The sequence below is a fragment of the Lepidochelys kempii genome, chromosome 2 (genome assembly GCF_965140285.1).
Source record: "Lepidochelys kempii isolate rLepKem1 chromosome 2, rLepKem1.hap1, whole genome shotgun sequence".
Classification (NCBI taxonomy): domain Eukaryota; kingdom Metazoa; phylum Chordata; order Testudines; family Cheloniidae; genus Lepidochelys; species Lepidochelys kempii.
Genome location: NC_136381.1, coordinates 209,425,280 through 209,447,643, shown reverse-complemented (window position 1 = coordinate 209,447,643; position 22,364 = coordinate 209,425,280). Strand labels below are relative to the sequence as shown.

The window sequence follows — 22,364 nt, the reverse complement described above, 5'->3', positions numbered from 1 at the left end:
GAACAACACCAGTTCCAGATTTCCCCCCAGAAATGTGCATCTTGTACTGCCGAGCCCTCTCCTGGACAACACAAGCTCATATAAAGTCGTTCATTTTATTAATAGAAAATGATATGTACAAACCCTGTTACCTCAAATGAAGTTTCCAAAACACTTCAGTCCAAGCACACTGGTCTAGATAAAACAATAAAACAAGTTTATTAACTACAGAGAGATTTTAAGTGATTACAAGTAATGAGGCATAAAAGTCAGAATTGGTTACAAAGAAATAAAAGGCAAAACGCAACTAATACCTAACATAATCAGCTAAGTGAATTCAAAGCTAGGGTCTCTCATCACATGTTCTAGATGTTTTACTGGCTGAGTCTTTCCGTCAGGATCTCTCCTCCTCGTCCAAAGCTATTTACTTTGTTCTTCAAGTGTCGTCGATGTCGTGAGTAAAGATGAAGGGAGATTTGGGGGTGTCTGTTCCCCATTTTTATATCTTGTTCTCTTCTTTGAGAATCAGGAGACAGAAAGTCTGTGGGGATGGGAACCTCCAGCTATTTCTTTGCAAGATGTAAATTTCTCTCACCCTTTTTTCTGCCAAAGAATGGCCACTGAATCAGGTGATGGTCTTTTTCATTTTTTTGACACCTGATTTGAAACATTAGTTTGCCTTTTGTCTCTGAGGAACTGGTTTGTGGTTGCTATTAGTAATATCATAGAGTAGAATCATATAACATTGCATACAATGTTGCCACACGTATTTTACCTGGATAATAATGACCAGCAAATTTTGAGTTTTCAAATAATACCTCACAAGGCATACTTTGTCCAAAATGTATCATAGTCTTGAAAAAGGAATGAACGCAGGGGTACAGACTATCACGCTCTTGTAAACCAGTTTGCCTGTCAAGCCCTGAAGGCTTTATATATTCTGTTATAGCTTGATTTCTATATTTTAGGAAAATCAGGCTTTCTGCTGCAATTCCTGTATTTTTTTATTTTGTTTAAAATCTTGAGCTGAAACAAATGCCCAATTGTCAATTTTTGGTAATAGATGATTTTCTTCTTTTGTCTTTTATTTTTTGTGGAATTGTAAATGTCAGTAACTGAATCTTATTTGTATATAGTAAAGAAAAGAAAATGGACATATTTAACAATTAAGAGTTGAGTAAGATTAGTCTCTTGATCCACCATGTCTTCTCTTACTTGAACACTTCTTTTCCTTTTCAAAATCCACGTTTCACATGTATATCTATAGTTAATTTAAGTAACTGGAATTTTATTCATTGGGGGTAAAGAGGGCTGAAGAATGCACCTTTATTTAAGGTGCTATACACAGAACTCTCACTCTTGGGTATCATGTTCCCTTGAGCAACTGGTGTTACTCCTTACCAAAATAATCAATACCTCATTTAGGAAGGAATCTTTCCTTCCTCCTTCAGATATACAATAGTTCAACCTCCATTGAAGAAATCCACTTTAGGTACTTCAGATTTAGCTTAATTACCAGCCAGTATCAAATCTCTTGTTCCTGAGCATAGTCTTAGAGAAGAAAAAGGCCAATTTACAAGCCCAGAACCTAGGATCAAAACTGCTTTAGTGGCACTGATGAATGACCTCCTGCTGTGCATGGATGGAGAGCAGACATCCATTCTGATCCTCCTGGACCTCTCTGCACCATTCAGCACTGCTGATCATGAGATACTGCTGTCCCATCTAAGAAAAGAAACAAGGATCCATAAGAATGTACTAAAATGGTTTAAGTCCTTTGTGAAGGGACGCACTCAAAGCACAGTGATGTGAAGCAGCATCTTTGCCACCAGGTCCCTCATTTGTGGAGTACTACAAGGATAAATTTTCTCTGATCTAGGCAAACTGGTGAGAATTCATGGATTCAAGTGCCAACAATATGCAGATGAGACACAACTTCTACTTCTCCTTCAGTACATGTGGTTATCAAGATCAGCTAATGGATTAAGAACAGCTGATTGAACTTGAATCTAATCAAGATAAAGATTATGCTGATTGGCAGCAGAAAGCACTTTTGGGAAGTTTTGAGTGCAGTTTCTTTTAGTTAAAAGTACATATGCACAATTGGTCAATTCATTCCATAGTTTAGAACTGCTGCTGGATTTTTGGCTGACATAGTCTCACATAGCAGCATCCATGAGTAACACTTTCTACCATCTCTGTTTGGCAAGGACTAAGTCCTATCCTGATGGAGAATGACTTGGCCCTCAGTTATATGTTGCCCTTATCTTCTGTTTGGATAATCCAATGGCTGGAAGTTTGAAACTAGACAAATTCAGCCTGTAAGTAAGATGTAAATTTTTAACCATGAGGGTATTAGCCATTGGAACAATTTACCAAGAGGGGTGGTGAATTCTCTGTCAATGACCATTTTAAAATCAAGGTTGGATGGTTCTTCTGAAAGATCTGCTATAGGAATGATTTTGGGTAAGTTCTATGGCCTGTGTTATACAGGAAGTTTAAAGTAGAGGATCACAATGGATCCCTGCTGTCCTTGGAATCTGTGATTCCAGCAACAAAATATACCTGGACATGAAGCCATCAGACTTTAGGAAACTTCAACTACTACAACTTCTCCTCAGCAACACAGACTACAGTGAGCACATCAGACCTGTCATCTCTCTACGGTGGCTTTTCATAGAATATAGTGTCAAATTCAAGGTCTTGATCCTTACCTTCAATGCACTTATGGCTTGGGTTCAGGATATCTAGAAGATCACCTAAAGTTCAGAGATGAGGATCGCTGTTGACAGCTCTGCTCCTGAGGCACAACGGTGCTTTCTGCTGCAAAGGTAAAGCTCGTTTGTGCAGGAGACAGTTGTTGTGGGAGCAGAGCCAAGACTGTGGAACATACTCCCACAGGAACTGAGAACTGTCACAAACCTCACCACTTTCCACTCCAAATGCAAGTTATGCTGCTGTGGCCATATCTTAACTAAAATAAACATATAAACGTACATATATTTTAAAAAAACTACCACAACTGAACACACTATATTGCCACACAATTTTTCCTCTGGGGGATGATGAGAGGATGAACCACATTTTAAAGATGTTAGTCATATCACATAATGCGTTTCTGAAGCACCTCAAACTATCATGAACAAAATAGAGCAGAAATGTCCCCATTATAAGATAAGGCAAAACTATCCAAACTCTGAGATTTTGACTCTCCTAAATAAGACGGTGGTGTCAAGCAAGCAGGATTCTCTCCTCTCCTTCTCTCTGTCCTCCCTTATAGAAGTCTGGTCAGCATTCATTTCGCAACTGTCTTTACCTCAGTTTTCAGGACTTTCCACTTAGTGTTGCCTTGATTGGTAAAAGAGCTCTCCTTAAGTGCTGTAGCCTGACTTTTGTGGCTTCCACTTCTGTTGTCACATGTCCCAGGGTAGCTTTTTCTCCTGTATTTATATCTTTTCTTTTTAAATCAGCCAGTCCAGTCAGAGCTGTAATAAATTCTTCTGGTTTATTTAACCCACAATGCATTTTGTCATTGCTTCTTGTTGTTTAATTCCAAAATTGTTGTTCCTTTGTCATTTGGTTCTGCTGAAGTCCTTTCATGAGTCAGCTCAGAGCTTGTTTTATCCTGCTTTGCTTTTCTGTATTTGGAGGGTTTCTGTCTTAGTAGATTGTCTATTTTGGCACATTTTGTTGGCTTCTCTTCAGTGTCTGGTCTTGTAGTACTTCGGACTCTTGTGGTGTTGCTTTGGTGAATTGTTTCTCTGTACAGCTTTAGTGCTTTGCCAGGTTTGTTCTTCCTGTCAAGTCTCTTCAAATTATTTTCCCACTCACTGTCCCTATAGATAAGTGGTTTTCAAGCTGTGGGTCGCGACCAGTACTGGTTGCGGAATAGAAGGCACTGGGTCGTGGCGGCTCCAGTCAGCACCGCTGACTGAGCCGTTAAAAGTCCCGTCGGCAGTGCTGCCCAGCTGCTTGTTCCAGTACCGTGCTGTGCCCCGGAAGCAGCTAGCAGCATGTCTGTCTCCTAGGTGATGGGGGCCCATGGGGTTCCTTATGCTGCCTCTGCCCGAGCACCGGCTCCACGCTATAGGTTTGACCATTTAAAGGTAGATTTCTTTTAAAGCACAAAATAAATCATATTCCTGAAAAATTTGAATATGATTTTACTGAAACATATGTTGGCTCACAGTAAATCGTGTGAGCTTATCTCAAGTGATCTTTGTCTTTAGGTGCCTCAGAGGCCTAATTGAGAGAGAATTGTCTAGTGGTTAGGGCACTAGCCTAGGACTTGGGAGACCTGGATTCAGTTCCTTGCTCTACAAAATACTTCCTATGTGATCTTAGGCAAGTCACTCAGCCTCTGTGCCTCAAATCCCCATCTGTAAAAACAGGGAAGCGCTACTGTCCTCATTTCACAGTGGTGTTGTAAGAGTAAGTACATTAAAGATTGTGAAGTGCTTTGAGATCTACTAATGAAAAGTGTTATATTAGAGCTAGGTGTTCTATAGTATGAAGAGACAGATAATAAAACCCCCTTTAAACTTTTTTCAACCCAAGGTTTTGGCTAACGCAAATCAGCATGGGATGGAAAATTGCGAGAAGAAATATAATTTCTGTATCTTCAATCAGTCTGGTTTGATGGGTTGTTCCTTCTGTGTATATCTTATTAGGCAACAGAAAAGGCCAATTAGAACACTGAAGGCAAGATTTTTAAAAGTGATTAGTGATTTTTGGGTGAGTCTACATTTTTTTTGTCTGACTTGAGACTACTAAAAATGGCCTGATTTTCAGAGGATAAGTGCTCAGCGCTTTCTGAATATGTAGCCCCTTTAAGGTGTCTCATCTTGGGCACCTGCAAATTGATCCTCAGCCTGTTGGAACCTTCTGTTCAGATAATCAGTAGTCTAGAAAACAAGAAGCTGCTTTTCCTCACCAAAGTCTAGCTTCTGCCAAGACAGATAAGGATTACTCAGTAACACTACTGCTGTTCTTTTATCAGGTGAGGATCCTTTTTTTTTTAAACTACATGATCAAAAAAGAAAACAAGAAAAAATAGAAACCAAGCTTCAAAGTGTAGCCTTTTGAAGAGCAGTTTTTCAGCCTTCTTTCTCTAGTTAGTTTGGTACATTTTTAAACTAGTGTGGCACTAAAGCCTGAAGATGAGTCTAACTCTGTAATCCAGAAGCAGAAATCGTTGAAAGGGTTCAAAATTGCGTATCCTACTAAGTTCAACACTGTTGAATAAAGGCTTGGAAATTTTATGCAAAAATATTTGGAACTCATGGCCAAAAGAACTAAGGTAAAAAGCTTTTAAATATCATTTGGTTTAAAGGACTTATTAAAAGACTCAAAATTGAAACTTCAAACCTCCAAGCATAAGACTGGACTGGAATTGTCAAACTTATTTTGTGCAGATTTATTATCTGTTCAGTACCTTCTTGTTGCATGAAGGGAAAACATACTCTATTTTAGAAACTGTTGTTTTTCTGCCCACTATTTCTTTTCTTTCTGCCTTCTTCTGTCTGTCTTTCATTTGTACTTTGTTCTCTGTAGCAACTCCCAGTTTCTCACCTCTGACCTGTGGATTTTGATCTCAATCCTTTCCTCATTTCTTTGCTAAAAGAATAAATTTAAATAGTTAATGATTACATTTTAAAGTGTCATTAGATTATTGGTAGTCAGAGGCAGTTCACAGCAATGAATCATTGTTTCAGGCTGTTTGCAGAATCAGGCAGATGGCATTACATTAGTTACAGTCCGTTCACATTTGAAAGGTGTTATATGTAGCCAGGAGAGAGAGAACTTTTTTTTTTTTTTTTTGGTGAGAGCTTAGATTCTGAACATGCTATGCAGGCCATGCAAATGTATTTGGTGGGCTGGATCCAGCCAACATTTGACACCCCAATCTAAACCCATACAGAAAAGGGTAACATTTTCTCAACCTCCCATAAGTTCACATTTCCTTATTTCCTATAATACAAGAGGAGGCTCTTTCATCTTGAAAGAATCTTCTAAGGTTCATTCTATCTACCACTCTGTCTCATTGAGTGATTTAAAGTGGGAGGCTTCTTCACTCTTAGGGAAAAACACTGATAAGTACAAGATTGGGCACCCTCAGTAATGACCAGGCGGTACTGCATAAAATTACAAGAAATGCCTGTTGTGTCCCCTCTGTTCATCCTGTCCTCAGTTGCTTTTTGGGAAGAAAAATAACACAAGGTTTTATTAACTATGTGTAGTTCATTGCCTCCTCAAGTACAGGTGCAGAATCTGGGACTTGTTTCCCTACGTTTTATAGTACCAAAAAAGGTGGACCAATTTTGATTTTTAAAATGGCTGAATTTGTTTGTATTCAAGAAAAAATTCTGGATGGAATCTAATGCAAAGATTTTGCTGTTGGGGACAGTTCATTCAGGGGATTTTGTAATATGTCTGGATCTCCGGGAAACCTACCTTTTTTTTTTATATGCCTCTAGATCCCTGTTGGCATTATTGCCTGAGACTTGTCCTAGGGAGACATTCACTTTCAGTCAGAGCCAGTCATGTGGACACATACATGTGCTTGGGCTAGAAGTGGCAGCAATAAAGTTTAGTTTGTTCTTTGAGTGATGGTCCCTATGTGTATTTCACATGTGGGATATGCAAGCACACCATGTGTCTGAGTCTGTAATTTTTTGTAAGCAGTGTTCATTAGCCCAGTGGTTCTCAAAGTCAGTTCGCCGCTTGTTCAGGGAAAGCCCCTGGCGGGCTGGACTGGTTTGTTTACCTGCCATGTCCGCAGGTTCGGCCGATCGCAGCTCTCACTGGCCGCGGTTCCCTGCTCCAGGCCAACGGGGGCTGCGGGAAGCGGCCTTCCCGCAGCCCCCATTGGCCTGGAGCGGCGAACTGCACCCTATTACAGAGACTATTACAGCAAGGCAACCATTTGTACCATTGGTTCCACCAGAGATAAGGAATCCAGCTTTCTCTTCAGATGAGTATTAGCCCCTGCAGGATCCCCTGCAGCATCAGGCAGAGGGAGCATGAGATAAGAGCCCCAGATCAGGATTCCAGCCCCAGACCAGATACAACTGGCCAAAGGACAGGTGGTACCTGATGCCATGGATTCCTCCTCAACCAGCTGATTCAGCCTACAGGAGTCCTATTTATCATCACCCAGTTACCCACAATTGAAACTGTCAGAATATGTGGAAGGGGAAAGTGAGTCAGAGCCTACAGTTCTTGTCATCCTCACCGAATGAGGTGGTTACTCCATCCTCTGTTTCCCTCAGATGACTTTAAGCAATACCAGGATCTCATGCACAAGGTGACTGTAGAGCTACAGAATGAGCTGGAGAAGGTCCAGAAGCCTCAGCACAGTTTACTGGACATTCTGCAATCTTCCAGTCCCTGCTGAGTGGCCCTCCCCATCAATGAGGCCATCGTGGCAAAGATGGTTTGGCACACCCTGGCTTCTTGTGTGCTCACCCCAAAGAAAGCCAAAAACCATTACTTTGTTCCTTCCTGGAGGGGAGGGGGAGAGGTTTTTGTTTTCTCACCCACTGTCTAACTCTTTGGTAGTACAGGTAGCTACAGAGCAGTCCAAGCAACAGCACCCAAAGCCCACGGTCTCTGATAAAGGACACAAGTGACTCATCCTGCTAGGGAGAAAGGTCTTCTCATCCACCTCACTCCGGTTCAGGAGCTCAAATTACCAAGCCTTTTTGTCCAAATATGATGATAGCAACTGTAATAAGTTTTTGGAATTCAAGGACAAGCTCCCTCAGGATAAGGCCCACTCCAGGCCTTAGTGGATGAGGGTAGGATGGTGACCAAAGCTTCCCTCCAAGCTGTGCATTTAGAAAGATGGCTGCAGCCATTGTTATGCAAAGGGACTAATGGTTGCAATCCTCAGGTTTCCCTAGAGAGGTGCAGAGTACTATCCAAGATCTGCCCTTCGATAGTATCAACCTGTTTCATGATAGTCTCTCCACTCCTTGAGTCTTTAAGGGTAATGCTTTGCTCACTGGGCATTTATACTCCCACCCTTAAGAGAAAACCCCATAGACAAGGGGAATAGGGCAAGATGATCTCCTCAGCTTTTTAACCACCAACATCCTCAGGAGCCACCACACAAGAGACCGGGTTTATAGACCCAGGAACTCAGCCACTGTAACATCAACTGACACATCATATTCCAACCTCCAAATGAAGAGTTTCTTTTGATAGGTCTGTGGAGCTATACCTTACTGGTGCTGCTTCATTCCCCTCCCCTGATATTTGGAGGTTGCCTTACCTAATTTGCCAAAAACCAGAGGACCCACTACAGACAAATGGGTATTAGAGATGATTCATTGTAGCTTTCTGATCATGTTTCTGGTACCTCCTACTCACAAATCCCCTTCCCTGTTCCATTTCAAGGACCACTCTTACAAGCAGATTCTACAACAAGAGGCAAACCCCCCTCTCCTACCGGGAGCTGTAGAAAGGGTTCCACCACAACATTAGGGAAGGGATTCCATTCCCCTTACTTCCTGACCTCCAAGAAGAATGGGGAAAGGAGAGCAATTCTCAATCTGAGGCAGCTGAATAGATTCATTTGAAAGCTAAAATTCTGCATGATATCCGTGGGCATCAATAATTTCCTTGTTAGAGGGGAACACATGGTTTGACATTCTTGACCTGAAAGATGCATATGTTCACAAAGACATCCACCCAACTCACAGGAGGTTCCTCTTCAATCAATCACATTACCAGTTTAGAGTCCTTCACTTTGGCCTAGCTATAACACCCAAGGTCTTCACAGAGGTTTTTTCAGTAGTGGCAGTTTGGATGAGAAGGGATTTACAGGCTTCACTTACCTCAACAACTGGCTTCTGAAGGGCAGTTCCTATGAGGAAGTCCAGTGAACAGCCAGTGTTCTGCTCAGCCTTCTGCCTTCTTTGGATGTCTGCATCAATCACAAAAAGTCCACGTTGACACCCACAAGATGTATAAACTCTACAGGGCAATAATGGACTCAACCACAGCAAGAGCATATCTTCCTCTTGACTAGTTTCAGGCCACGAGTGCACTCATACATCAGGTCACTATCAGACCCTGGATGTCAGTCCAAACTCGCTTTTCCCTCCTTGGCCACATTGTCTCTTGCATACATGTGGTGCCATTCACCGGACTTCATCTTTGTTGCCTACAAGCCTGCCTTCTCTCTATGGACATATCAGAAGGGCAGTATAGATGGTAAGGTGACCATTCCTTCCAAAGTTTTGCACTCTTTCAGGCGGTGAATTAAACCGGAAAAGGGTTGGATGTGGATTCCGTTTCTCACACTGACTCCTGAGGCAACCATTGTTACCAGTGCCTCCCTCTTGGGTTGGGGTGATCATGCTGGTGATCATATGGCGCAAGGCATCTGGACTGTATGGGAGTCCAGAATGCATATCAATTTATTAGAACTGTGAGCAATCAGCAGGGGGGAACAAGCTGTTATCCTCTGTGCATAGAGGCAAGCGTCCTTTGGAACTGGTGCATCAGCCATTGTATAGCCCTACCAGCAGCATATTTACCAGGGATGCAAAACTCTCTAGCAGATTGTCTAAACAGACATTTTTCTGCAAATCACAAATGGGAGTTTAAAATTTGGTTCTCAACGTTTTCTCTTGATGGGGAACACCAGACTGGGACTTTTTTTTGCCTTATGGGGGAACAAGAAACTTCCTCAGTACTGCTCCAGAGCAGCACTGTGTAGGGGCTCGATTGGAGATGATCTGCTGGTGTCATGGACAGATTACCTGGAGTATGCCTTCCTTCCCATCCCATTGATACCACAGGTTCTATGGAAGATCCACCAAGACAGAGCTCAAGTCATCCTGATTGCGCCCAATTGGCAGAGACAGTTCTGGTTTATGGATCTGCAAAATTCCCTGTTCACCCACCCATGAATATCCCCTCAGAAAATGGGGTATTTGTCCCATCGAAAATGTTGAGTTTTCTATGAAAAATTGAAAACAAGAACACTTTGGCCAAAACCCAAAATATTTCTATTCTGAAGTGCTTCTGGTGTGCATAATGCTCCCATTCTCTTCTGTAGGCTGGGTTCCCTTGGCAAACTAAATCTCCCATGTTGCATATGGGTCTCTACTCTTGATGAGCAGAGGCATACATAATGGCAGCTGCATGGCTACTGTGCATCCTGAAAGCTGTAGTCCAGCTGGGGAGGGGTTTCGTTTTTGGATGTTCAGTTTTTTGACAAAAACAATTTTCCATAGAAAGTAGACATTTTCCACAAAAACAATTTTAGTCAAAAACTCAGTTTTCTGTTGAAACGGTTTTGATAGAAAACTTACAACTAGTCTTAATTTTAATATATTTGTTAATTATTTACAGCCCCACCCCCCTTTACATTAAAAGAAAGCTACAGTTGCAATGTCAAGCACTCAGCAGTTAAGAAATGTGAGAATTAAGATTGCATTATAGTACACTCTGGAAAAATAGTATGTGATCTTGTAGTTAAAGTGTTGTTAACATGGCTATAGACCCTTCTGCTCCATCCTCCTTCTCTCCAGACTGTCAGTACTCCTCTGGACCTCTTTATTCACCCTAACACAGCTCATTTCCTTATCCCACCTCCACTGCTTCCCCTTCCTTCGTACCAGCTCCTCCCTGTTCGCACCTCTACATTAGGTCACATTGCTTCCTCCTTCTCCTTCATGCTGCATTGGCGGTAGCAATGGAAGCATTGAGAACACAGAGGGGACATTCTTCTTGCTCTCAATTCCAGTGCCTGGCAGCACAGAATTGTTCAGCTGTTGAGAGAAGCAATTGCAGGTAAAGTCTGGCCCAGCCCCTCATCCCTGGAATGGCACGTGACTAGTCTGGTCGGTCCACAGGAGATGTATAGGGATGAAGAATGCTCTGTGCGGGCAGAATCTTCAGAGAGTGATGCTGCTGCCAGTCTCTAACAAATCTCTACTGAGCAAACTGCAGTTTTCAGAGACTTGGCTGAATTTGGGTACAGGCTTAATTTGAGAGAGAGAGAAACTTCCTCAGAAGTTGATTTGCTTGAGAGAATGTGAGGTGCCAAATAGCTCAGTGTTCTAACTGATTGTTCCTGTAGCCTGTTAACTTGTACACTGAAGGAGTAAATACATTGTTCTAAATCGATGGATTTGAAGATTCAAAAAAAGCTCTTTGTAGGTGGTAAATTTATCTTCCTGAATATGGTTTTCCAAAACATAAATTCTCCAGAACCAGCTTTTTTGAGTACAAGCAAGACAAAAGACTGCTTGGGCTAGCAGGAGCTGTAGGAATATAGGAATGCACTGAGCTTTAGTCAGAGACGCATTCTCCTATACAGGGGATAAGGCATGCAGATCCCCATCTTCTGAAGCATTGGAACCACAGAGAAGGGGGGCAGTTTACTGCCAGTTCCCTTTCCAATAGCAACTCTGAGAGGAAGGCCTTTAATACAAGTGAGGTCTTGAAACCTCAGCAATTTGTAGCCTAAGTTCATAGTTAGAATTTCACAAATCTCAAGGCCAGTGCTCACATTCTCAGAAATGCATACTTTAGATTAATTTCAGGTTAGTGCATGTCAGAATGCGGAGTTATGGTTTATACTGAAGTGTAAAAATGAGTGTTTCAGTTTCAGTTAGACAATATGTGTGTAATTTTTAAAAAAAAAAAACAATTTTGTATTTTCCTGGGTTGAGAAGCTTTTTGAGATCATTTGTGTTGCTGTTTAGTTTAATGTACTCTCTGCTGGTATAATATCAGGCAAAATGTTCTTTAAATCTTCTCCAATATCTTGTATTTTGCTTGGCCAAGGAAAATTGTTAACCATTAATTAAATTTTGTATGTCCTTAGCAAAGTTACAAAGCAGTTTTGGCTTTACTAACGAAGTAATGAGACTTTTTGATATCAGTAGCAATTGTTGATATTCAATCTTTTAAGCTTTAAAGGTTTACGATGTATTTCAGGTATTTGTGAAGTGTCATTTTGATTATAATCCATACAATGACAACCTGATCCCATGCAAAGAAGCAGGTTTGAAATTTTCTAAAGGAGAAATTCTTCAGATTGTAAACCGGGAAGACTCAAATTGGTGGCAGGTTGGTAAAATGCTGAGACCTTTATTACTTTGATTATTTATAATAGTAATAGATTTGTATTAATCTAATCCGGTTGATAGGAGTTTTAGGAAGAAGTATTGATCCAGCTTTTCGCTCTCCAGCATAACCTCAACGTCTTAAAACAATCTTACATCATTGTCTTTCACTTCAGTATTATCTATACCACTCTATCTTTTTTATACTACTACTTATTTGGTCTGAAGCTGCTACATTCCAAAATTCAGATAATTTCCAGCAAAGTATCACATCTTAGGTTGTCAATTAATTATGGTGAGTCTCCCTCTGACAGTGATTGCGGAAGAGTAGGTTCTTCTTTGAGTGGTTGCAGACATGCGTTGCACTCAGGTGTGTGCACACCCAGCGCACCAAAGCTGTATAATTTTGCCTAGCAGTACCCACAGAATCGGCACCGGCTTCCCTCCGCTCATAGCTCTTCCCATGGCTATAAAAGGGCAGCACCACCCCAACCCTGCTCTGTTCCTTCACACTGCTTGCAGCTAGAGTTGGAGCACTTAGTGTGATCTTTCCTCTCTCTTGTCTTTACAGCTTTTTGTGTCATCTTTGTATATAGTTACTGTTAGTACCCTTAGGTAGTTAATAGCCAGGTAGCTTCTCTTGGTAGGATGCCTTCACTGGGGTTAAAACATTGCCCTTTTTGTGGGGCAGCTATTCCCCATAACCATCCACACCCTAGACGTTTATTTTGCCTTCAGGAAAAGCATGCTAAAGAAAGGTGCTCTATTTGTAAGTCCTTTAAAAAGAGGACACAGGAAACTAGAGATGTAAGATTAAAACAGCACCTTCTCGAGCAGACAGCATTGCCTGCCTCAACGTTGGGGACCAGTGTCAGGCCCGTGAAAGGGCACTGGAGCCGGTATGTATTGGTGCTTCTGGACTGAGCTCAGATTACTTGCCCAGAAGGAAGAAGGACTGCTCCCCTTCATCGGGCCCACAAACAAAAACAATCAAAACAGATCAGGGTCATTCCAGGGGATGGGGAGATTCATCTTCAGACTAAGGGAAGTACTGATTGGCACTGGGAGTCTCTTGGTATGAGGGATAGAGTGGGACCATCAACCCAATCTCTGGTCTCATGTTTAGATCAAGTTTGTGAATCTGTACCAGCAATTCTGGTGTACTGCCTTGGGGACACCCATTGATTCCGGTACCTTCAATACAGATGATGGTATCATTGGTTTCCACCCTGTGTATCCGGAAGCAGCAGATCTGTTGTGCCTGTCTGTTCCTGATTCACTGCTTATTCAAGACCCTCCTCTGACTGCAATTGCATCGTCTGTGGTGTCCTCTGCTACCCTGGGATTGTTGGTGAATTTATCGTTTCTGACACCGTCGTCCTCACTGCAGTTTACCCATGATGCATGGGTGTTGTCGATTTCTTATTTGGTACCAAGGGCGTCTTTGGCACAGATAGAATCCGTGGTATCAATGCTGACTACAACATAGTCTGGATCTGCTGGCTTGACACCAGCTTTATTTTTGGTACTGATGCCTTTTATGGGGCCCAGAATGAGTTCAGGGCTGGTACCAATATTCAAGGACTTGTTGACTGCTCCTTTGGTACTCGTGGCGTTGTTGGGTTGGGCTATGGATGGCGCTGGAATCTTGGTAGTCCTGACAGGAGTGGCTTTTTGGGGGGGATCTTCACACCTGAGCTCAGAGAGATCTCCCCTTCCCTTCCCTATCCCACTCTCTTGAAGGTTGTCAAGACACAGCAGGAGTCATAGTTGGTACCAGGATTGATATCATTCCCACAGCAGAGACAAGGTACCTTGACCTAGTTCTTACGGGCCTCAGATGCTGTATATTTATGCCCAGCAGCCTCCTGGAAATCCCTGAGAAGTCTCTTGCTCAGCAAAATCCCAGTCATCAGCTCGCTGTAGGAGGCGATCACCTGTACCTCCAGTAGTCTCCCCGCCAGAACCATCAGACCTGCAGGCACAGCAGAAGGCGCACTCCCTGTGTATTAGGACATTCTGAACCTTTGGGATGGATGGATGTCATTCCTCAAGGGATTCCATTGGCCCCAACTACATTGTCGTCCTTGTCACCAGATGATGCAGTGGTACTCAAGTCCTCATGTCCAGTACCAGAGGATTTCAGATCATATCGGGATCTGCTCAGACACATGGCATCAGCCTTATGTATTCAGGCCAAGCTTGTGCTGGAAAACACCCATAAAATGGTAGATATCTTCCAACAATTGGCTCCTGTGAGAGTTGCCTTCCCTATAAACGAAGCAACACTAGAGTCTGTTAAATCATTATGCAGAACCCTGGCTTTGTTAACACCCACAGCAAAATGCACTGACAAGAGTTACTATGTGGGAATGGAGGGCTTCAAATCCTTTTTCACACATCCAGTTCCAAATTTCCTGGTTGTGACAGCAGAACATGAGAGTGAGAGAAGGAAGATATAAATCTATGCCTAAAGAAAAGAAGTCCAAAATGCTATGTTTATTGGGGAGAAAAATCTACTCTACTTCCTCCTTGTAGATGTGTTTTGCAAATCATCAAGCTCTATTATAAAAATACGATTTTGTGAACCGTGATGCTGTGTCCGTATCTGAACAAGTTACAGGATCCTCTAAGGAGGAGTTCAAGGCTTTTTTTATGGTTGGTAGTTTAGTGGCCAAGGCATCCTTACAGTCAACCCTGGATATAGCAGATGCTTCGTCCAGGTTCATGGCCTCATGAGTACAAAACTCTGGCATAGCGCCTGAGATCCAGCAAAGCATAGAGGACTTGTTCGATGGTCATGTCCTGTTCTCGGAGAAAACTGATGAGACATTATACTGTTTGAAAGACTCCTGAGTGCCCTACACTCATTGGGAATTTATACCCAGGCTGCAAAGACTGCATTTTGGGAAGCAGCAGCAATATCGTCCTCAATGATATTTCTGTCAGTGTTCATTCCTACCCTGCAAGGCAGCAAGATTTCCCTAGAAAGGGGCATAAATCATGGAGGGAAGAAACCTTCTGGGTCTACTTTTTAGTCAAGTGGCTTATCCTCTTCCTCCTTCCGCTAGACAGTCTGTTTGACTGGTGTTTTGAGAGCAGCACCTCAGTTGTCAATGTTGTTTCTATGCCCCAGTTATTTGGGGAAAGGCTGTCTTGCTTCTACAGTGTTCGGGAAACAATAACTATGGTCAGATGGGTCATAAGCACTGGGGGGATCAGGTTGTGCCATTCAGTTCCTATCCATTCCCCACTCCCATCCTCCTACCCCGTCCCTTTTCAGGAACCCATCTCACGAGTAACTGCTCTTAGAGCAGGTACAAACCTTGTGTACTTTGGGCGCTATAGAGGAGGTTCTTCGTCATCTTTGCGGAAAGGTGTTTTATTCGTGATACTTCCTGATCCTCACATCTAAGGAAGGAATGAGACCTAGCCTTGATCTCATCAAACTCATCAGAGATTCTGCATGGTTATCCTGGTTACTGTTCTTCCTGCTCTGAATTACAACCGGTTTGCTGCTCTCAGTCTCCAGGATGCTTATTGTCATGTAGCAATCTTCCCAGGCCACAGGAAGTACCTCAGATTCCTCATCACCAGCTATCATTACCAGTACACAGTTCTCCCCTTCAGACTGCCATCAGCCCCATATGTCTTTATTAAATGCATGACGGTGATGGCTGCCTTTCTCAGGAGAAGGGGAATTTATATCTTTCCATACCTGAATGATTGGCTACTGAGATGTCCATCCAGGGAGCAGGTTCTCTGTCATGTCAGGTTCACACTAGACTTTTTTTTATCGGTTTGGTCTGATCTGAAACAGGAGCAAATCAGTTTTGAAGCCAACTCAAAAAATTTTCATTGGTGCTCCGATAGACTATGAATTTGAGGGTCTTTCTTCTGTCTGAACTGTTCCAGGCAATTCATCACTTTTGTTGGGATCTTCAGTTGCACCCTTTGACCACAATCCGGGTATGCATGAGGTTACTGGGCCCTATGGTGGCATGCATGTATGTAATGAAACATGCAATGGTGCATCTTCACCTTCTTCAGTTGTGGCTGGTGTTAGACTTTTGCCTGTGTTGCCAGCTGCTGGACACCCTTGTCCAGGTGCCCTAAAAATTCTGCACTCTTTATAGTGGTGGGTGGAATTCAACATATTGTGTCAGGGTTTCCCCTTTGTCCACCTTCCACCAACTAAGACAGTAGTTCTGATGCCTCCCCAATTGGTTCGGGAACACATCTGGGAGAGTTAAATTCAGGGTTTGTGGTCAGAGGAAGCTTCCTTTCATATAAACCTGCTGGAACTTTGAGCAGTAGACAATGCTTGTCAGGTGATTCAGGATCCAATCTGGAGGGCATGGATTCATATTCTCATGGACACAGCCATTGCAGTGTATTATGTGAACAACCAGAGTGGTGCTTGTTCCAACCAGCTTTTTCAGGAAACAAAAGTCTGGAACTTCTGCATCAAGGAAGATGATATACCCACAGAATACTTGTCACGCTCTCAGAACCAAATGGCTAATCATCTCAGCAGATCTTTTTTGATCAACCATGAGTGGTCCCTAAAGAAGAGTGTGTTGACGTCCATTTTTCAGTAACGGAGTATCCCTTCCATAAACTTTTTTGCAACAAAGGGCAACAGAAAATGTCATCAGTTCTGCTCTTGAGCATGTCTTAGCCAGGGTCTCTTATCAAGGCCTTAGAATCATAGAATATCAGGGTTGGAAGGGACATCAAGAGGTCATCTAGTCCAACCCCCTGCTCAAAGCAGGACCAATCACCAACTAAATCATCCCAGCCAGGGCTTTGTCAAGCTTGACCTTAAAAACTCCTAGGGAGGTGGTGGAATCTCCTTTCTTAAGTAACCCATTCCAGTGCTTCACCACCCTCCTAGGCCTTCCATCTAAATTGAGGAGGGACCCTGATGTATGCCTTTCCCCCCATTCCTCTGATCCCTCAGGCTATCCTCAAGCTCAAATTGGATCACGTCAAACTTACTATGATTACACCAGCATGACTGAGGCAATGTTAATTTTCCAACCTCCTCTCTCTTGTTGCCTTGACCTCCCAAACCTCTTTCTGTTTTCTCCAACCTACTGACTCAACCAATTAGCCAGGTTGTTCATCCATCGTTGAGCAGTCTGCATCTTAAGGTGTGGATGCTGAATGGCTAGTTCTCAGAGGCAGTTAGAGATTCTGCTTAGTAGTAGAAAACCAGACACAAGGGCCATTACTTGTCTAAGTGGAAATAATTTTCTATTTGGGCAACATCCATGCCGATTCAGCCCATGTTTTGAAGTATTTGGTGCATTTGAAATCTTCAGGCCTCACTCTGAGCTCCCTGAAGGTGTTCCCTTGGAGATGTTCTCATCTTTTCATCCTCCCATTCAAGAGAAGTTGGTATTCTCAAACCCTATGATTGTGAAGTTTTTGAGAGGGTATTATCCATCTTTTTCCACTAGCAAAAGAAATGGTGCCATTGTGGGACCTTAATGTCCTGACAGCACTGATTGGTCCACCATTTGAGCTGATAGCAACATGTTCATGGGCTCTCCTCTCTCAGAAGACTGCCTTCCTAGTGGCTATAACATCCACAAGAAGAATTAGTGAGGTGCAGGCCTCAATGGCAGAGCCTTCATACGCTCAATTCTTCAAGGACAAGATGGCTTTAAGACCATACCCAAAATTTTTGTCCAAAGTGGTATCTGTTTCACCTTAATCAAATTATTTACTTACCTATATTTTTTTTTTCTCAAACCACATTCAAGTGTGGAGGAACAGCATCTGCCTAGTTTAGATGTAGTGGTTGGCATTTTATTTAGAAAGGACTAAGCCGTTTCATTCATCACCTCGCCACTTTATTTCCTACGCTGAGCAGATGAAGGGACAACCATTCTCTGCTCAAACTGTTTCCAAGTGAATAACTTCCTGCATTACTATGGCTTCTGAAGTGACTCAGATGACACCTCCACCATCTTTTGTGGGCTCATTTAACGAGAGCTCAGGTGACATCAGCTCCATTTCTTAGTGGTGTTTCAGTAGTGGATATCTGCAGGGCTGTGATGTATCTTCTGTACATATTTTTGCTAGACATTGTGCTATCACCAATGGCTGCAAACTTTGGGGAGCAGTTCTGTGCTCACTATTTAAATAACTCTGAGCCTGCTTTCCCCTGGAACTGCTTGTGAGTTACCTGATTGGAATACATGTCTACCACCTGTATCGTAACTCTTCTTTGAGATGTGGGTGCAGACATGTAGTCCATGAACCACTCTCCACCCCTCTGCAGTCGAGTCTTCCGCCGGGGATTTTGGCACAAAGGAACTGGGGGGAGGGGTTGGGGCAGGAGTGAGCATGATGAATATTGCAAGGCAGAGTAAGCCCATGCACACACGTGTGGAATACATGTCTGCACCCACATCTCATAGAACAGCAGTTATGATACAGGAATCTTTTCTCTTGTTTTCTCAAAGAGTTGGATTTCCATCTTACTCCTTTTGTGTGTTTGAAAAAGATGATGGAGAGATCCCATCTTCTTCTAACCAGCCAGCTACAGTAACTACAGAAGGGAAAATAAAGAGAAAAAATAGTCTGCATAATTACTTACTGCCAATTAAATGTGTTTCAGAAGTTAGGCACTCTGAATCTCTTCACAAGAGCGTACTAGAGACATTCAGCATGCATGCTGTCACCTCTGTTTTTTCAAACTCCTCCAACTGGCAACTTGCAAGAATCCAAACAAAATAAACCAAAAGCCCTCTCCCACAAGCCATCTCTAATGGGTTTTTACATTTCATTCTGTCTATTGACATGAACAATGATGTATTGTGTCGTAAGTAGTAACTTGCAAGTGTACCAAAATAGATGTCATTGAATTCCTACAGCTAGAGACTTCTCAGCATCCATCCAGTATTTCTTGAGTGGGCAAAAAGTGAGATATTAACTTCATTCCATCTGGCTACTAATAAGATGAAAATATGACTCAGCCTGCTGTTTATACCATTTCTCTTTAAGAGAAATGGATGCAAGTAGCTGCTATTGAGAGGACCAAAACTATAAAATTTCACATTTGTGTGTCCTGAATTACTGACAATGGGACACTCACCATAAAATGATTTCAGTGGAGAATATCTGACTTCTAAGCTTTCATAACTAAGTATACTGTTTGGTTTATAAAACCTAGATCTATGAGTTTTCTCTCCTAAGTAGTAGTAAAACAGTACAATGACAGTGGAATTTTAAGGTATGGTCAGTTCATAGGCAAGGATAATATTACATGTTCGTGAAATGACAGAAAAAATAGGTGCGTCAGGTGCCTATATTTGGAATCATGTTTAGCTTAGGGCCTCTGGATTCCAACAAGAATGCAGGATAAATGCATAAGTGTTCAGCAGAGCTCTACAGATGTTGTGCCATGCAGAATCCTTTCAAACGAATTGTTTGGCTTTTAAGTGTTTTCTGAGCCATTTTGGTCAATTTGGTAATTGTACATTTTAGCAATTTCTTTTTATGGCTGAAATATAAACCTCTGGAATTAGAGATTTAATAATTTATGTGGTAAACAGTACAATGACTTCATTATCAAGAAGTAGTTTTCTGTGTCTCTACTCTAGCCATGTTTCTTGAATTATGATGTTTAAGTGGACTAGAAAACCGGCAAACCCCACTGTGTTTCTGGGAAGCATGGTTCTCTAAATTTGGATTTTCAGGTGTCCATCATTAATGCTTCAGTGCTTAGCCTCCAGAAATCCTAAATGACAGTCTTTCAAGAAGCCAGTCTTCAGGAGTGAATGTCTGATTGAAAGTTTGCTGCTTGTTTGAATCACTGGACTAAAATTTAAAGTATTTGTCACAGGGGATTCATAGCTTATTAACTTGATTTCAGGCTAGCCATGTCAAAGAAGGAGGAAGTGCCGGCCTTATTCCTAGCCAGTTCCTGGAAGAGAAGCGGAAGGCATTTGTTAGGAGGGACTGGGATAATTCGGGTAAGGTTTAATGCACTTTCAGAGATGGGTTCCTTTATCATAGAATCATAGAATATCAGGGTTGGAAGGGACCTCAGAAGGTCATCTAGTCCAACCGCCTGCTCAAAGCAGGACCAATCCCCAACTAAATCGTCCCAGCCAGGGCTTTGTCAAGCCTGACCTTAAAAACCTCTAGGGAAGGAGATTCCACCTCCCTAGGTAACGCATTCCAGTGTTTCACCACCCTCCTAGTGAAAAAGTTTTTTTCCTAATATCCAACCTAAACCGCCCCCACTGCAACTTGAGAGCATTACTCTTTGTTCTGTCCTCTTCTACCACTGAGAAAAGTCTAGATCCATCCTCTTTGGAACCCCCTTTCAGGTAGTTGAAAGCAGCTATCAAATCCCCCCCTCAGTCTTCTCTTCTGCAGACTAAATAATCCCTGTTCCCTCAGCCTCTCCTCATAAGTCATGTTCTCCAGCCCCCTAATCATTTTTGTTGCCTTCTGCTGGACTCTTTCCACTTTTTCCACATCCTTCTTGTAGTGTGGGCTCCAAAACTGGACACACTACTCCCGATGAGGCCTCACCAATGCCGAATGATCACATCCCTTGATCTGCTGGCAATGCTCCTACTTATATAGCCCAAAATGCAGTTAGCCTTCTGGGCAACAAGGGCACACTGTTGACTCATATCCAGCTTCTTATCCACTGTAACCCCTAGGTCCCTTTCTGCAGAACTGCTGCCTAGCTACTCGGTCCTTAGTCTATAGCAGTGCATGGGATTCTTTCGTCCTAAGTTCAGGATTCTGCACTTGTCCTTGTAGAACCTCATCAGATTTCTTTTGGCCCAATCCTCTAATTTGTCTAGGTCCCTCTGTACCCTATCCCTTCCCTCCAGCGTATCTACCTCTCCTCCCAGTTTAGTGTCATCTGCAAACTTGCTGAGGGTGCAATCCACGCCATCCTCCAGATCATTAATGAAGATATTGAACAAATATATCAGGGAGGAAGGCAGTGGGGACTGGAAGGCCACACACAGCCCTGCAAGCTCCACGTACTGGCTTTGGAAGGACACAGCAGCCCAGGGGCTATACATGGTGTTGCGCAGGGCGGGCAGGGCTCTGGCCGGGGTGCTGCCATGATTAGCTTGCTTTGCTTTTTCCATTTGCACAATCAGGCAGACCTTATGAAAGAGGCTCCACAGGTGGTTTCAATACATAAAATAAATGCTAGTTATTACAAATGTATTTTATTTTGACCTTGACTCGAAGAGCGAGGATTAGAATGTACACTCACTGTTTTCAGAGTTTTGATCCTTTTTGCCACCTGCTGGTGAATGGTAAAATTAAGCAGGAAAATCAACCATAGGGTGACCATTTTCAAGTTGCTTTTAAAATATATATCTATATATAAATTAGGGATGTCAAGCAATTAAAAAAATTAATCGTGATTAATCGCACTGTTAAAGAATAATAGAATACCATTTAAATATTTGTGAATGTTTTCTACATTTTCAAATTTATTGATTTCAGTTAGCACACAGAATACAAAGTGGACAGTGCTTCACTTTATATTATTTTTTATTACAAATATTTGCACAGTAAAAAACAAAAGGTTTTTTCAGTTCACCTAATACAAATAATGTAGTGCAATCTCTTTATCATGAAAGTTGAATTTACAAATGTAGAATTATGTACCAAAAAATAACTGCACTCAAAAATAAAACAATGTAAAATTTTAGAGCCTGCATGTCCACTCCATCCTACTTCTTGTTCAGCCAATTGCTCAGACAAACAAGTTCGTTTACATTTGCAGGAGATAATGCTGCCCACTTCTTGTTTATAGGTGTTTGCATGGCACAGTTGTAGCTGGCATCGCAAGATATTTACGTGGCAGATGCTCTAAAGATTCATGTGTCCCTTCATGCTTAAAACACCCTTCCAGAGGACATGCGTCCATGCTGATAACGGATTCTGCTCGATAACGATCCAAAGCAGTGCAGACTGATGCATGCTCATTGTCATCATCTGAGTCTGATGCCACCAGCAGAAGGTTGATTTTCTTGGTGGTTCAGGTTCTGTAGCTTCTGCATCAGAGTGTTGCTCTTTTAAGACTTCTGAAAGCATGCTCCACACCTCATCCCTCTCAGATTTTGGAAGGCCCTTCAGATTTTTAAATCTTGAGTACTGTAACTATATTTAGAAATCTCACATTGGTACCTTCTTTGCTTTTTGTCAAATCTGAAGTGAAAGTGTTCTTAAAACAAACGTGTGCCGGAATCATCATCCGAGACTGCTATAACATTAAATATATGGCAGAATATGGGTAAA

General features: G+C 42.3%; 1 protein-coding gene across 8 annotated transcripts in view; it reads left to right on the top strand.

Annotated features, from left to right (window-relative positions):
• The window catches only part of PALS2 (protein associated with LIN7 2, MAGUK p55 family member), a 134,978-nt gene that overhangs the window by 94,723 nt on the left and 17,891 nt on the right, over positions 1–22,364 (top strand). For 7 of the 8 annotated variants that reach the window (XR_013635392.1, XM_078851770.1, XM_073333707.1 and 4 more), the window contains 2 exons: positions 11,938–12,069; positions 19,954–20,053. Coding sequence is in view for 7 of the 8 variants with exons in the window: in XM_078851770.1 (XP_078707896.1) it covers positions 11,938–12,069; positions 19,954–20,053 (232 nt within the window). In the remaining variant the exon portion in view is untranslated. The remainder of the gene's footprint in view (positions 1–11,937; positions 12,070–19,953; positions 20,054–22,364) is intronic. The other variant, XM_078851769.1, reaches the window with a different exon arrangement.